Here is a 16066-nt window from a genome sequence, read left to right on the forward strand (position 1 = left end):
GTATTATTTGATTTTATTAAATCGGAGGAGCATACCGGGGGCCCCAACGGGTGGAATTGGAGAAACGCTAAAAATAATCTCGACATATTCATTCTCCTTGAGTATAAATAAATACATTCTTGATAAAACCTATTCAGTGATTGGCCGAGAAGTAGTATTACAGAGAGCCAGGACATACTTGTAAATGCGTTATATTTAAAAGCGCGCGCTGCGTAATATTTCCATACAGAAGGTCTCGTTCATTTTCATTTTTTTGCTGAAAGAAAAAAATGCGCGCGCGCTATCAACTTTAGCCTTACAAATAAAATTAACATAAACACGTTACTATTTTATTCAGTGACTCGCGCGCATGCAAGGAAACAAAAAGAGAGCGGCATTTATTGAAAGGCCTATTTAGTATGTTTGCAAAATACTTCACTAAGATCTATAAATCGATTCCGAAAGTCTAGTGTGTAAATGTTCCCTTCCATTTGACTGTTCTCACCCGGATCACCATTCACAAAACAGACTGCATTACGGGCTTCCTCACCGTTTTGCGTCCGCTTGCTAACGCGTCACAGGTAGGCTTTGACAGCGCCTCGATAGGGGGGGGGGGATTTTCTTCTTGTGATGACGTCACTCCGTTACTAGCTCTCAGTAAAATATTCCCCAAAGTGACAAACTTATGCAACAATATTATAGATTTATGGTACACCGCATCACGGCTCGAAAATTAACGCGTGTATTACTCCGCCTTACCACGTAAAAATGTAACCGTTATATATTAAACCGTCAATGGGAAAGCGCTCAGTATTCGAATCTAGGGTACGAGTTTAAATTAACTTTGGTGGGGCTTAGAATATCTGCAGTCCCAAATTTTTAGGTACCTAATTGCTATAACCATAAGTAACATGACACATTGACACTTGTAGCCTTGCTCATGCATCTTTTCTTCACCATTGAAGATAAATCAGTAAAACGACTACCAACTCTGTAACTCGGAAGTTTAACCCTCTTTGTTATTTGAATTTTTCTATTGGTCATCCAAAAGGAGTCGAGTTCAAATTTAGCCAATCATAAAGTACTGCAATTTTTTTTCGTCTGTTGCGTAACCATAGTGCAGCTTAATACGCATTAAGCCTAAAAATGGTGGTATTCAAAATCGCGCACAAAATTTCCGGAAGTTGGGTTAGATTAGTTCGTAGCGCCGCTACAAAGGGGCGCTATTTAGAAAAAACTTGGTGTCACTGTTAAGAAGGGATGTAGTAAAAAAAATTCCTAATGTCATACTTAAAGGTATTATATTACTTATGCTATAACCTATAAGGGAAGGTTTTGACTTTTTAAGCGATTAAGAAATAAATAAATAGAAAACTCGTCTGCTAACACGCGCTACGCCAATCACCCCTAGTTTCTATAAACATGGTGGCAGTATTTAAGAAATTCGTTGATGCACCATAAATAAGGAAGTTCATACTTCCTATAACCGAAAGCTAAAATCGAAAAAGCCGAGCATGGGCAATTCTCCGAGCTTGCGTCTTCGAAATCTTGAGCGCCAAGGACACGCTTAGGAAAACCTGCGTTGAAATCTAGCTTCAACGAAAGACTGCAGCGGTAGTTAGGCTTTTACGTCAGAAGTAAATGAACCAAAGTTATCGAAATAGCACTCACAATCGGAGGGTGTTTTCTTTATGAAAATGACGAGAAAATCGAGTCAAATAAAAGCTAATTTCCCTCCCAGTATTTTGACGCGATAAATTGCACTTGGGAATTGTGGGTATAGTTATTTCTTTGTATAAAAAATGGTTACATATTAACAAAAACGTTATTTTTCAGCCTAGGAGGGCGCAAAATTATAAATTCGAGGTCAAAATATAACTTCATAAGGAAAACGCCTCCAACATGGGGAGTATAGCAGTCTGATAACTTTGGTTCATTTACTTTTGTTTACGTAGATTTAAAATTAATTTTTTTCAACTATCTCATTAAAAACGCGCCGCCCCATTATCACTATCATCAGTCTACGAATAAATTAGTATTAAGAATTCCTTTTAAAGAGATCATCCGAAGGAGAAAAATTATTTCTAGTGATTGTGTGGGTTGAGACGCAAACGCGCCCTACTGGGATCATTAAAAACGGTTTGCACGATTCCAAAAAGCTACCGCGAGAAGAATGAATTTATCTCGGGGATATTTCTGAAGGAGAATGGGTCACCCGGATCTCTGCCGATGGACCCAGTCCGCAATTTTAGCGTTTTGGACTTTGAGCCTACCGACGCCGCCGTCATTAGGATGACCAAAAGAGCGAGACGCCAAATTATTCTTTCACTTTATTTCAGATAGCCTAGCAGCATCTTCTAACGACTTGGGCAGTTAAAAATTCATTTTCGTTTAAAAAATAGTAATAACAAAAGCTTTTTTCCGCTTCGCGTGAAAGGGGCAAACAAATACAATTATTCAAATGGTTCTTAGTCCCGATTTAGATTTTTCGCGAGTAGTTTATGGTTTATAATTGGCATTTCGTGGGTGGTGGGAAAAAATGACGCCTAACAAGCCAAAGAAATACATTGTGGGAACGCATTTTCCGCCGCTAGGAGTAAATAGTCTTCGTATACAACGGTTGAAAATTCCCATATCCATAGTTGAGGAATGTACGAAAATTCCAAAGCCTCGAAATCTTCGGAGCTATTAAGATACGGCGAAAATTTAAAACCTCCCGCACTTTGAGTAGAAGGGGGGTAGCAAACCCATAACGGAGAGACCAAAAGCTAAGAGTGGAGAAAAAATATATAATTCCAAGACCATTACATTATCCGACGGCGCCAACCGACAACAAACAGGTGAGGTGAGGTTGGCTTTTTTCAGAGACTCTCTCTCTGCCTGTAATCAGGAGGTCCTCACCGATGCTAATGATTTAGCACGCGTGACTTGGTACGGAGGACACCGAAAAACCGTTTTTGCCCCCAAATTACAGTGCACCAGAGAAAGAAGATAAAAAAACTTACTAGTTTTTGTGTGTTGTCCAAAATATTTCTCCATTCCTTTCCGTCGGCATGGATAAAATATAGAGTGGAAATTCTCCGCCCTAACTATAGTCCAAACTTTCCTCACATCCTTTCCAAAAACTAAGGTCATAGCAATGATTGATTGAAATCAAAATCTTCATTACACGTTAAAACACTGAAACCAACGCTTATTCACAATAAAATCACGCTATATTTAAGCAACAATAGTGTGTACAAAAACCTTGACACTTAAAATCAACAAAACATTCAAAAACGCCATTGATTCACGCAATACAATTCGCAATGGAGGGAAAAAATATTACAACTTGGTACTAATTATTTTTCCTAAGGGGGGAGGAATTTTTGTACATTTGTAATAAATCTGTTACCAAAAGTACATAATACATCCTTTACAAGTAGCTTGAAGGAAATCGTAAGTACTTTTTGCTATAACTTCTTTGAAGCTTTATTAAAGATAGAAAAACTTTGAAAAACTAATTTCATTAACAAGATAACCTACGTAGTACTTGCTCTTTCAATATTAACATTATATTCATAAATTTAATTTTAGTTGGATGGAGTAGAATATCAGTTAGTAGCAGTTGCAAAAAAATGCATTAAAACCTGCTTATTTATAAGGCATAATTTGCATTCTGTAGTCGCATAATTAAAATATTCCCATTATAATTTTAAACAAGCCAGAATTAAATAAAAACAATGGAAATAAAACACATGTGGCTTTAGAAATGAAACAACCTGTCCTCCCTTTAATTTCTTTTGAGGTAATTTGAATTAAAATTCTGGATCATAAAATAGTTAATTGAATTTCAATAAAACGTCTCCGTAAATTTTTGGTTTTAAATTTTCTAACGTAACGCTAATTAGTTATAACTCTATATATTTACAATTATTCTTAATATCACCAAGAAATATGTGCTAAATAAAACCCATTTTTTAAATATTAATAAGCCTATATTAACTTTATTTAAACTATGTTAGTTAAATAATATTAAACTGATGAAATTCAACATCAACTAACTGAGAGCCCTAGTCCTGAACCTGAAAGAGTAATAAATTTCTTTCCTAAGGGATAAAACTAATACTTAACAAAATAAGTACGCGTTTAACCATATTTATAATGGCTAAGCTGTCTTAAAAATGGGATACAGTAATTAATTTTGTACAATAACAGTCATTTTGTCGTTGTGGATAATCAGACTAAAGTTAAAAGTTTAACAAAAAGAGCTACTTATCGCTATCATAGTTCCATTCATGACTGATTTTGTTCTTGCTTCGATCTCGATCACTGTGCATTCTTCGACGTCTAGTCATTAGAGAGGATGGGTTGAAAATTTCATCTTCATCAACTCCCGCTAAATTCGCCGTCAATTCGCGGAATCTCTGCTCCAGTCCAAATACTCCATTGGTGTTAGGGCTAATTCTACCCCTGTGATTCTCTAAAATATCTTCAAACCCGCCAGATCTTTCTCTCGTTTCTTCCCTTTGTTGATGGCTATGGCTGTGCATTCTTATACGACACCGTTCAATTTTTACGACTTGTCTAGAAGAGGGTTCGTTTGAGGACGCCATTGCCCCAGCTGGGCTGCTATTTTCTATAGAGGTAAAGCCACTATCACTGGCGGAATGCCGGTATTTTGGACGAAAACGGTAGTCAGGTTTGCTAGTGGAACCTTGAGGAGGTGGAGCGCTGCTCCGTCTCTCTTTGTAGTATCTTTTAGAGTCGGTTGAGGTTGGAGAAGTGAGTGGACTAGAACTTTTAGAGGAACCCTTGTGAGAGGTGATAGTGGCTGTACTAGGATCGCTGTCAGAGGACGCTCCTGATTCAGGCGGAGGTGAATTATCAAACCCAAAAGTAGAGAACTTCTGTAGCGAACACTCTTGTCGGTGTTGCTTACGATGACGGAAATGATGAGGAAGGGTGTGCGCATAACGAAAATGAGAGGGTGATGAAGTTGATGCTCTACCCACAGTGAAGGATGATAGGCTGTTCTTACGGATAGGACTCGTGTCCTCATCCGAGGAATGGAGCGAAGGAAGTTTAAGAGAAGCGGAAAAAGTAGGAGAATGCTTTCCCGATACCACTTTTGACCAAGTGCTCGCACCTCCTTTCATTTTGGAGTTAAAAGAAAAGATATCAAGCGATGTCTATGCTGATTTTGAATAGGAATAGGACTTACCAGTGGATTCTGTTGGAATGAAAAAGCCTTGAGGATGAAATCTGTCCCTCCATGCTGCTGGAAGTACTCTGGCGCTATGGCTACTATAAGTCTTTGGAACGGGGCTGACTGAACGTTCTTGTTGAGCTAAGTATAGAACCACTTCTTTCTGTTGCGTAGTGCTACCTTCAACGGAAACTGTATGAAGATGTCTGGTAAAACGTGGCTTCTTTACAATCACCTGCGAGTAGAAATCTAGTTAAATACTTTTGCAGCTAGAAAAGAAGGGATTTCTAACGCACGTCGTAAGTTACTATGCAAGTAACTTCCATCTCCGAAGTGAGACCCACAGACCATTTGTCCATAACATAGGGGGGTTGAGATATCTTGGTAAATGACAGATTCGCGTCCTGACACTCAAAACTGACATCTTTAATGCAGGAGATCAGCGTCAAAGGATTCTCTTCTTCATCCATCTCTACAAACATTTTCCACTTATGCTGTGAAGCTGTTTGTCCTAACCTTAAATGATGCCCAAAGAGAAGGGTCAATTTTAAAGTAACTGGACGCAATGAAGAAGAGCTTGGGCTAGTAGGAATAGTCTGCAATGATAATAAAAACATAAGAAAAAACTTACAATTATTTGAAACGTTATTTCAAAATTACAAGATTTAGCGGAGGAAAATGCAAGAGCCTTTTATTCCGAATATCCAATTTCTCAATTTCATTCTGATTGAATAAAAACCAATGAATTAAGTTTTCAAAATATGGAACAAAGTGTCCACGTACCATAAGGTGAATTCTGTGTCCAATGGAAGTAATGCCCATTTCTTTAAAATCATCAGGAGTTAGAAGCAAAAGTCGATGGCCAGATATATGCTGTTGCAAAAATAAATCGGCATATTGCTCTAAGTCAGCCGAGCTACTACTACTACTTCCAAGTTGTTTAATCCAAATATACTGTAAAAACAAGTACATTAAAAATTTTAAGTTTCCTACTACCATAAGTTTGTTAGTGCGTCAGTTTCCTATCTTCCACCTATTAACTTTTACTGGGAACTATTTCTGGAACGGTCATACAGTTTCGGCCTAATAAACACTGTTTGCCTCATCCTAATAATGAGTGTGAACAGGTATCCATGCTGAGGTGTAGGGCTGGCGAATGATACTTTGATTTAAGATGAATATTTTTTCATGCCGGAGGCGCTATTTTTGGGGTACGATTAGGGATGCACTGATATCGGTATCAGCCATTACCGGCTTAAGCGAAGCCGATACCGGTCTTAAAAAATATTTCCAGAAAAACATTTAAATATGGTAAAATTCTAGATGAACTAACTAATGATTATGTTTTATTTGATTGGCCGCACGACAGATTTCAGAAGCTAGATCATACCTTTTTTCAGAAATGGGGATTTGTGATAGAAAATATGTAAAGAAACATTCAGATATGCTCTTGAAAACTTTCTTTCATGAAAAATTAGAATAAAATGGTATGACAGTGCACAGAACCGTCTTTTACAATAATTTTATCATATACACTACTGTTATGATAGATAACTATGTTAATATCGTCTGATAATACCGCCAATATATTGGCTGTACCCATATCGGTGCATTCCTAGGTACGATGTCCACTCTACATACTGATACATTTATGGAAAATAGATATACACTAATGCTCTTACTCACCACATCTTGGTCAGACCAAGTTTTAACATCGTGTTTGTACAATTGCTTTAATGAATAACAAAAAAAAAATTAAAAAAATAAACTTTAAATTATCGAAAGATTTCTCACGGAGCAAATTTGTTGCTGTTCTAATTTTTGTTCCTTTTCACGTAGTCGCAATTCCCATTCTTCCAACTGTTTCTGTTTCAAACTGAGATCCTGCTCAGCTCTCTTCATTAGTTCCAACGTTGCTTCAATTTCTTGCCTCCATTGACTTCTTTGACTTAAATAAATTGATGCTTGATCATGAAGAGATTCTGAAAACATGTAAAATCATGCGTTGTAGTTTAATTTTAGAGAATAGAAGCCGTAAAATCTTACCATCATCTTGCATCAAACGTAACTGACTAAGAATCTGCGCAAATGATAACCTCTCCTTAGGATCCTTCTTCCAACAAGCTTTCATCAATTCTGAAAATTTACCGGGGCAGCTACTAGGAATAGTCAACCTCTGCAATCAATTTTATAGTTATTAAATTCTCCGTTAAGGCATAAGCAGTCTTTCAAAGATCATACTTCATCTTTTTCAACAACGGCCCACGCGACTTGGAAGCCTTCTATGCCTTTGAAAGGAATTTCGTGGGTTATCAATTCCCATAAGACAACTCCGTATGACCAGACATCGCAAGCACCAGACACAGGGAAGCATTGTATAACCTAAATTATGCAAAACAAAAAGAGTAAAATCAGCGTAAATGGTTACATAAACAGATGGGTTATCTGATCACAATTAGCCTCATTTGACTTATCTGAATCTATCAGGGACTAAAATTAGAAATTAACATACTTCAGGGGCCATCCAAGGTAGAGTCCCCGCAAGAGACATTTTCGTGGTATTTCCTAGAAATCTCGATGCTCCAAAATCGCATATCTTTTATGGAATGAATGCAAGATAAAATTATAAGAAAAAATAATTAATCATTTTCAATTTAAAAAAAAAGTTCCTTACCTTACATACAAAATCGTGGCTAATTACAACTATAAAAAATATCATTGTAAACTTTAATATGGAATGAATAAATGAATTTTCATTTCAACATACTATTTTTTGACTTTAAATCTCTATGTATAACTTTAACGGGAGCTTCTTCGTGCAAATAATGCATTCCTGAGAAAAATACAACTGATTTTTTAAAACCTAATGATTTATGGCAGCAAAAACAGTAACTAAACAGACCTGAGGCAATTTCAGTGCTCCAAATTAATAGCTGATCAAAACTTATCATGGCTTCCTTGTTTCTTTCGGCCAAATATGCGAACAAGGAACCGTTTTCAGCAAATTCTAGTTACAAAAGTTACTCAGAAACTAGACATTATTGATTTTTTACGCAACAAAATACCATTCTCACCAGTTAATATGCAATAATTTGGAGCTTTTATTACAGCTCCGTAGAACCTAATAATATTTTTATGACTAAGAACACTCAAAACTTGAGCTTCTTTCTCGAGCACCAAAAGTTTCTTTACAGCCACAATTATTCCCTGAGATTTCCATTTGCATCTATAGACACTACCAAAGGCACCACCTCCGCAAATCTCGTAGAAATCCAAATCATTAAATGCAACTTCTATAAAAGGGGTTAACGTTGTTTGTTCCATAGAGGATTCCCCCGGAGTATTACTGCTAAATGAGCTTTGTTGACTTTCCGAACTTCCACCAGATTCTTCAGCCATTATTTAACCTTCAAGAAATATCATATCTACATGTAAAGATTATTAAATGAACTCTTATTTGGCCTAATATTACAATAACATATAGATTTTGAATTGCTAATTCCGGCGAATAACAAAAATTATCTTATAGTGGTAAACTCAAAGTGCAAACTTTGCACAAATTCCTAACTAAATTACTTAACAATTTTTTTATTTGCTCAATTAGTCAGATTTGTTGCAAAATCATTGAAAAGCCATAGGCCTAACTATCAAAACTATTTTTAAACACTGAAACAATAGTATGTTACCATAATATTATTGCATAATTAACGCAATCAAATTTACTTACAAAGAATTTCAATGAGAGCAAACAGTTCACTGCCCTATCAAGGAATTTTCACTTCGGACATAAGAAGAGTGTTCGTGGTGAAAGGCTGGGAGCAAGAAAAAAAAACCCAAAAGCTTTGGTAAATTAGAGAAAATAGGCCCACTACCTCCATCTATCATGTATAGCGAAAATAAAATTACGTTTATTTTCAACGACATAAGCCGATAGCTGCTACTGTAACAGCACACGGGAACAGCCGGTATTTTTCTTTAAACTCACGCGGGAAATATCCAAAATTCAAACGAAGGTGTTAATCGGAAAATTGATAAGATCGTAAGTATAATAAAAGAAGAAATATCATAATTTTTTTCATTCGTTTGACATGACCAAACTTTAAATGATCAAAATGTAACCATGGACTGTAAATTTTAGAGGACGAGTAAAGCGTAGCCTTCCCCTGTAGAATTTTGATTTCCCCGAGCATCAATCACTTCGAACTAGAGAGAGAGAGTCCGTCAAGGTCATTTGTACCACGCATAGAGATAGACCCCCCCCCCCGCATGTTATCTGGAAATCTGGCCGACCGAATGACACGCGCTTTAGTTTTTTTTATGACCTTGAGCGACTCCCGTCAGCCTGATCGGTGAACGGGGCGTAAAAGGGTGGGGTGCATTTGGCCGACTCCGCATTTGGCCGACTCCTCATTTGACCGACTTTTCATTTGGCCGACTGCTCATATGTCCGAATGCCCATTTGGCCGACAGCTCATTTGGTCGACTTTTCGGTCGGCCAAATGAGCAGACCATATGGCCGACTACTCATTAGGCCGACTACTCATTTGGCCGACTACTCTTTTAGCTGAAATTCTGGTCGGCCAAATGAGCAGCCCGTTTGACCGACTGCTCATTTGTCCGACTACTCATTTGACCGACTGCTCGTTTGGCCAACTGCTCGTTTGACCGACTGCTCGTTTGGCCGACTACTCATTTGACCGACTGCTCATTTGGCCGACTGCTCATTTGAACGACTGCTCATTTGACCGACTGCTCATTTGAACGACTGCTCATTTCACTGACTCTTATACTATAGCCTGTCCTTATCTATGTCTTTAGTGTTAGGTTGACTTATAGAACGGGCAATGTATTCTAAGTATTGGCGCCTGACGGCGCCGCGCACTCGCTTCGCTCGAGCGCTGGGGGGCCGGACCGGCGCCCCCCCAGCCCCGTTCTTTATAACCAAGCTGGGCCTTCTAAAACGCGACCTAGAGGACAGTACCTAGCCAAACGCACCTAGTATCGTCTAAATGACATATGAGCAGTCGGCGAAATGAGTAGTCGGCCAAATGAGTAGTCGGCCAAATGAGTAGTCGGCCAAACGAGTAGTCGGCCAAACGAGTAGTCGGCCAAACGAGCAGTCGGCCAAACGAGCAGTCGGCTAAATGAGTAGTCGGAAAAATGAGCAGTCGGTCTAATGCACAGTCCATTTGGCCGACTGCCCATTTGGCCGAATTCTCAGTCGGCCAAATGGACAGTCGGACAAATATTCAGTCGGTCAAATGAGCAGTCCATTTGGCCGACTGTCCATATGACTGACTTCTCAGTTGGACAAATGTGCAGTCGGCCAAATGGACAGTCGGCGTAACGTGTATTTTGTGGTCGGCCAAATGAGAAGTCGGCCAAACGAAACTCTCCCAATTTAGACCATGCCTGCGTCCGGTACGACCAGCTTTGGGATGTTCTCGCTAAATGTAGTCCCCTACCTAGTACAGTTAAGCAGTTTAGAAAGCTTTTGATGATAGTTTTGCTATTTATTCGGCGCCATAAAATGTGCTATTGCCCTTACCTAACTATTATAAGTTAGGAATTCAAGAAAAATTTGTCGAAACCCAGTTATTAACTCACGCTTATTCTTTAGAGCGCGTACTTAATTGATATCGCCATATTTCCCAATGATATTACAAGTATGTTCTGGGTAGGATAGTGAGATTTATATAATCTACCAGATGCAGTGGGAATAATTCAGACAAAAACCTAGTCCATGAAGTCACAAACTAGGCGCGATAAAATTATCGCTCAAAATAAAAGCAGCAATAGGGCGCTGCAAGTAAATTTAATTTTAATATTAAATAAACTTAACGATGGCATTTGTGAGTTAAATTTTCGGAAATCCGATGATAAAATGAACAATAAAAATATAAAGTAGTTTAATTTCTATTTCGAAAATCTATTTGCAACTTACTCTTTAATAAAATAAATAAGGTATAAATATTAATTTATCCCTTACATATTACGTCATTTCTTCTGTTCTACTGTGAATTATATACTAATTAAATGCGCACCGAAATCCAGATGAGTTAGTCCATCGACCCCTCTGCCCCCTATCGTTACGCCTCTGGGCAAAATGGTCGAAGTAGTTTAATATCAAGAATGTATTTATTTATATCGAGACGGTTTTTAGCCTTTCTCTCAATCCACCTGTTGGTCCCCCCAGTACGCTCGTCCACTTAAAGTAAAACGAATAGTCCCGGTATTTCATTTCATTGGCTGCTTAAAATTTACGTCACCTAACGCGACGGTAATCAAACGCCAGTGACGTTTTGTCTTTCCCCCCGCGCGAGACGGGCGAAAGGCGTTCAACGTGCGCGGCGATTGTCGCAACATAATTATTCTTCCTAAATATAAATAAATACATTCTTGTTAATATATAATCCAAAGGCCGTCTGTTATTTACTCAGACATTTAGATGACGGATATTAAGGCAGATGGCGCTATATATTTGCGTAAGCAATAATATTGAACCCATCTAAATGTCGAAACCTTTGAGTTGGGAATATTAATCTAGAGGTCCAATCAAAACGTCGGATTTCAGTATTTCACGAAACAAGTTTTTTAAAAATAAGAATACTGCCGTCTGCTCCCAAATGACGAGAAAACCCGTGGCGCTGTCCATGGGCCAAATAATGATTATCATTATTTGGCCCATGCGCTGTCTATCTCTCAATGGTTCGTTCAAATAAGAACAAAAAGATTTTATTTTAAAAAATAATAATAATAATATGTTAACGTTTTCTCGTCATTTTAGAGGAGACGGCACATTCGTAATTTTCAAAAACTAGTTTCGCGGGGAACAGATTTGATTGGATCTCTAGATTAATATTCCCAACTCAATGGTCGAAACCCGCCTTTAATCTTAGGTGGCTTATCGAATTCCTTGCGCAATACCGAAAAATTACAGATATAATTTTCAGGCAGTCGAAACGTCTTCTATAATTTAACAAACATTGAATGATTTACGATAAACTATTAATCGAGTGGTTCAATTTTGTAAGAATTAAAATAATAATTTTTAATTCAATATTTTATTCAACTAACTCATACTACAGCGTGACTTTGCTATTTTGGAATATCACCTTTGCCGCCAAACGCGGCTAAGCTGGAGAAAATGGGCCACTTCTTGAATTTATCCGATGCCATATGCTTCTTTATGTTGGCCAAAGACTCGACCCTCTTCAAGAATTGTACCAGATTAGAGTACTGCGAAAACAGATCGGAGGTGAACATTCTGTGGTTATCGAGGACCTCGTAGGCCAGGAAGTCGACGTAGGTGACACCATCTCCGACGAACCATTCCCGATTTCCCAAATATTTCGATAATACGTCTAGCTTTTCCGGTAAAAGTTCCAAGTACGCTATCTTGGCAGTTTCAAAGGCTGGACCGTAAGACAAGTTGATTAAAGCCGATTGCAAATCCTTCACTTGTTGTTCTACGAGGTCTAGTTGCGTCACTTCGTCTTCATTTTTTCCGGCTAATTTGAATTTTCTGGCCAAGTATCGCAGGATGGTCAAACTCTGGGTTAGCTTGAGCTCGCCGTCGAAAAGGTAGGGCAAATTTGGAAAGTCCAAACCTAAGGTGTATTTTTCCTTGAGCCAATCGTCTTTAGCGTTCTCGAAAGTCGTTCCGGGTGTGTAATGTTTAACTGTGTAGTCAGCACCGACGTGTTCCAGAAGGTAGACTATAGGTTCACCCAAGCCCCGGACTGACCAGTATCCGTATACGATGGGAGCCATTTCTCCACAAACTTTATTCTAAGAGGCTCAGAATAAACTGACAAACATATTAATTTATCATTGGCTTCGTTCCAATAACGCGTTTTTCATACCCCCCGGTTTATCTAAGCTCCCACCCGACCGGTTATAAAAGTAATCTACAAAAAAGAACCGACCCGGTCTTTCCAAATTAGTTTCATAATCGTTCGTTAAAACTCAAGGACTAGATTCCCGTCTTGACAGCAGACTGCGAAGAATTTAAATTGGTCTCCAAGATGATAACTACCTCCGAATATCTGATTAACACGTAACGGAAAATTATTCCGTAGGATTTAGCTGGGCTGGGTTTCACAAATTACAAAAGTTTTATAATATCTCTTATAAGAGAAGTATTCACCGTATAGGGAACTAACACTTCGTAGCATTGGCTGTGGCCGCCATGTTGGGTAGAATTTTTTTTCAATAGGAAAAAGCATGGGTGACGTCGTGGGACGTAGAACTGTTAGCTCCCTATATGAAACTTGTAACTTCGCAAATTCCAATGGTGCGCGGATTTGTACAGCACCCCAAGGAGAACGCAGCTAGCCTTTAAACACGCTAACGCAGTGTTGTGTACAAATTTCATTGGACGAGCCTTTACGCTGAACGTTTTACGGAAAGGGGGAAGACAATTTCCGAAATTTCCCTTTCCGACGGCAGCAGGGGCTAAAGCGTCTAACCAATGAAAAATGTACGCAAGAAAATGCACGACTTTTGACGGGTTGCGTTCTCCTTGTGTGGGGTGCTGTGTTTGTTGCTCCTAGCCATAATAATGTTAAACGTTAAAATTGAACTGCTTAAGGATTATTTATACAGCTTATGTTTAATTTCGTATCATTTCCAGATTATGCGTGTATAATTTTATAGTATATGACCTTTTACTAATAGTTTAAATGCTTAGATGAACTCCGAAATAACTCAGTGGTCATTGTTAAGGAGACAAGGATAAGAAAAACCATCAAAGTTTATTAACTTAATCAATACACAAATATTTAAGAACAATATATTACATCTTATCGCATAAATTAATAGTGGCAAGCGTACAATGTCTATTTGGGCATATCGGCGCTGCCACCGAACAAGGCCATTCCAGCGTATATCGGCCATTTCTTGTACTTATCTGACGTCAAGTACTCGTTAACTTTGGGCAACGATTCCACTCTCTTCAAAAAACGAAGCAGATTCGGATATTGCGAAAACAGATCGGGAGCGAACATTCGGTTGTGGTCCAAGGCTTCGTAGGCCAGAAAGTCGACGTACGTCACGTCATCTCCGACTAACCAATCATTATCGGACAAATATTTGGATAACAGTTCGAGCCTTTCTGGTAGAATCACTAAGTAGGCATTTTTGGCGGCTTCGTAAGCTGGACTGTAAGAAATCTGGATGAGCCCCATCTGGAGGTCCTTCACTTGCTGTTCCACGAGGTCAATGGAGGTCACTTCCTCTTCGTTCTTTCCAGCCAGATGATACTTTCTAGCCAAGTATCGTAAGATGGTTACACTTTGGGTTAGCTTAACGTCGCCGTCGATAATGTACGGTAAGTTTGGGAAGGCCAAACCGAGATTGTATTTTTCATTGAACCATCCTTCTTTGTTGAAATCCGGTGCCGGTCCAATGGTATAACGCTTCTCCGTGAACTCCGCTTCGACGTGGTGCAGTAAATAAACTATGGGTTCCGCCAAACCCCGAAAGTTCCAATAGCCAAATAGCATAGGAGCCATCGTGTAATTCGACTTCGATGAACGGGCATCGGAAGAAAATAACAGACGTATCCATCGGTCCTTTTTATATATTTTTTATCTTATCTATATGTATTAAAGACCGCCCAATCTTCGAAAACATTATCAAATTGTTGAGCAATAGTCAAAATTCAAGGGCTCAGATAAGGCATTGAGATTCACACCCACCAACCGGGTGAAATTTATCTTTATATTCAAATACTTTGTCTCGCTAATATTAAAAAAAAATCATAATGTGGTAAGAAATTTTTTTATTCAATTTTATTCTACAATCCCAAATTTTAAAGTACAATTATTCTGGCATTGGACCACTACCCCCGAATTTTCCTCTAGGGGCGTAGATGGGCCATATCATAAATTGATCAGATTCCATGTACTTTTTAACCTTAGGCAAAGCTTGAACTCTCTCCAGGAACAGACTCAAATTCTGGTGTTTGGCAAATAGCTCAGGCGCGAACAGTCTGTTGTGGTCCAACGCTTCGTGAATAATAAAGTCAACGTACGTTACGTCTTCCCCTACGAACCACTGTCGGTCACTCAAATACTTCGAGAAGTGTCGGAGTCTATCAGGTAGCTTCTCCAAATATCCTCGCTTCAGTTCGTCGAAATACGGAGTGTACGAGATCTTGACCAGGTCCATAATTAGATCGTAGCCCTCGTGCTCTAAAACGCTGATTTGGAGTCGTTCTTCTTCGGATTTGCCGTCCATCGAGTACTTTTTGCCCAAGTATCGCAAAATGGCCAAGCTTTGAGTTAATTTGAGATTGCCGTCGACCAGGTAAGGCAGGTTGGGGAAGTCCAAACCCAGCGAGTTCTTGTCCCTTTTAAGCCACTTATCTCGTTCATAATCTGGGCCTGGTCCGATGGTATATACATTTGTGACGTAATCGGCGTCGACGTGGTTTAGCAGGTAGTGAATCGGGGCGCCCAGACCGCGAAAGTTCCAATAACCAAGCACTAACGGTGCCATGACGGTATAGCTTCTAGAAAGGCTCGTATCCGGCTTGAAACTAACTTGCGAATAAAGGTTAAATCTATCGAGCGTTGGTTTATAACTCCCATCAGCCTAGACGGCCAGACGGTGGCCTTGGGCGTGTCTACTTGCGATAAAATTCTTCGATTACATGTATGGGATAAAAAGCGCTGCCGTTTTACGAGTACCGTACGCAAAAAAAATGGCGTTTATTAATCAAATACAAAATCATAAAAATATCACGTAATAAATTACGCTGTCATTTGAAACATCTGGTTTATACACAAAATTCGTTTGGATCTTGAGACGCTTAATGTAAAAGACTGTGAAAATGGCCATTTATTATATATGTTTATCTAATTTTAGACGTTTGGATTAAGTACAGAATAGTTT

General features: G+C 38.8%; 2 protein-coding genes and 3 pseudogenes across 3 annotated transcripts in view; all 5 read right to left on the bottom strand.

Annotated features, from left to right (window-relative positions):
* LOC149924840 (uncharacterized) overlaps positions 1-3161 on the bottom strand; it is a 56573-nt gene extending 53412 nt beyond the window's left edge. For both annotated transcript variants that reach the window (XR_016477116.1, XM_090161950.1), the window contains exon 1: positions 2985-3161. Coding sequence is in view for 1 of the 2 variants with exons in the window: in XM_090161950.1 (XP_090018076.1) it covers positions 2985-3114 (130 nt within the window). In the remaining variant the exon portion in view is untranslated. The remainder of the gene's footprint in view (positions 1-2984) is intronic.
* Positions 3162-3180: 19 nt separating this feature from the next.
* Positions 3181-9027, bottom strand: LOC149924841 (mitogen-activated protein kinase kinase kinase 20-like). Its single transcript, XM_090161949.1, has 15 exons — positions 8895-9027; positions 8242-8574; positions 8070-8174; positions 7935-8000; positions 7842-7870; positions 7680-7763; positions 7409-7549; positions 7214-7343; positions 6962-7149; positions 6854-6898; positions 5951-6121; positions 5828-5890; positions 5464-5763; positions 5183-5402; positions 3181-5110 (listed from the first exon to the last, which is right to left on the bottom strand). The coding sequence occupies exons 2-15, from the start codon at positions 8564-8566 to the stop codon at positions 4230-4232; spliced, it is 2748 nt and encodes a 915-aa protein (XP_090018075.1). The 5' UTR covers positions 8567-8574; positions 8895-9027; the 3' UTR covers positions 3181-4229.
* Positions 9028-12215: 3188 nt separating this feature from the next.
* On the bottom strand, positions 12216-12985 carry LOC149924842 (glutathione S-transferase Mu 1 pseudogene; annotated as a pseudogene).
* A 919-nt stretch (positions 12986-13904) lies between these two features.
* On the bottom strand, positions 13905-14730 carry LOC149924843 (glutathione S-transferase Mu 1 pseudogene; annotated as a pseudogene).
* A 204-nt stretch (positions 14731-14934) lies between these two features.
* LOC149924844 (glutathione S-transferase Mu 5 pseudogene) lies at positions 14935-16034 on the bottom strand (annotated as a pseudogene).
* Between the last annotated feature and the right edge of the window lie 32 nt (positions 16035-16066).

The sequence above is a fragment of the Leiobunum rupestre genome, chromosome 10 (assembly GCF_980474605.1).
Source record: "Leiobunum rupestre chromosome 10, qqLeiRupe1.1.hap1, whole genome shotgun sequence".
Taxonomy (NCBI): Eukaryota; Metazoa; Arthropoda; class Arachnida; order Opiliones; family Sclerosomatidae; genus Leiobunum; species Leiobunum rupestre.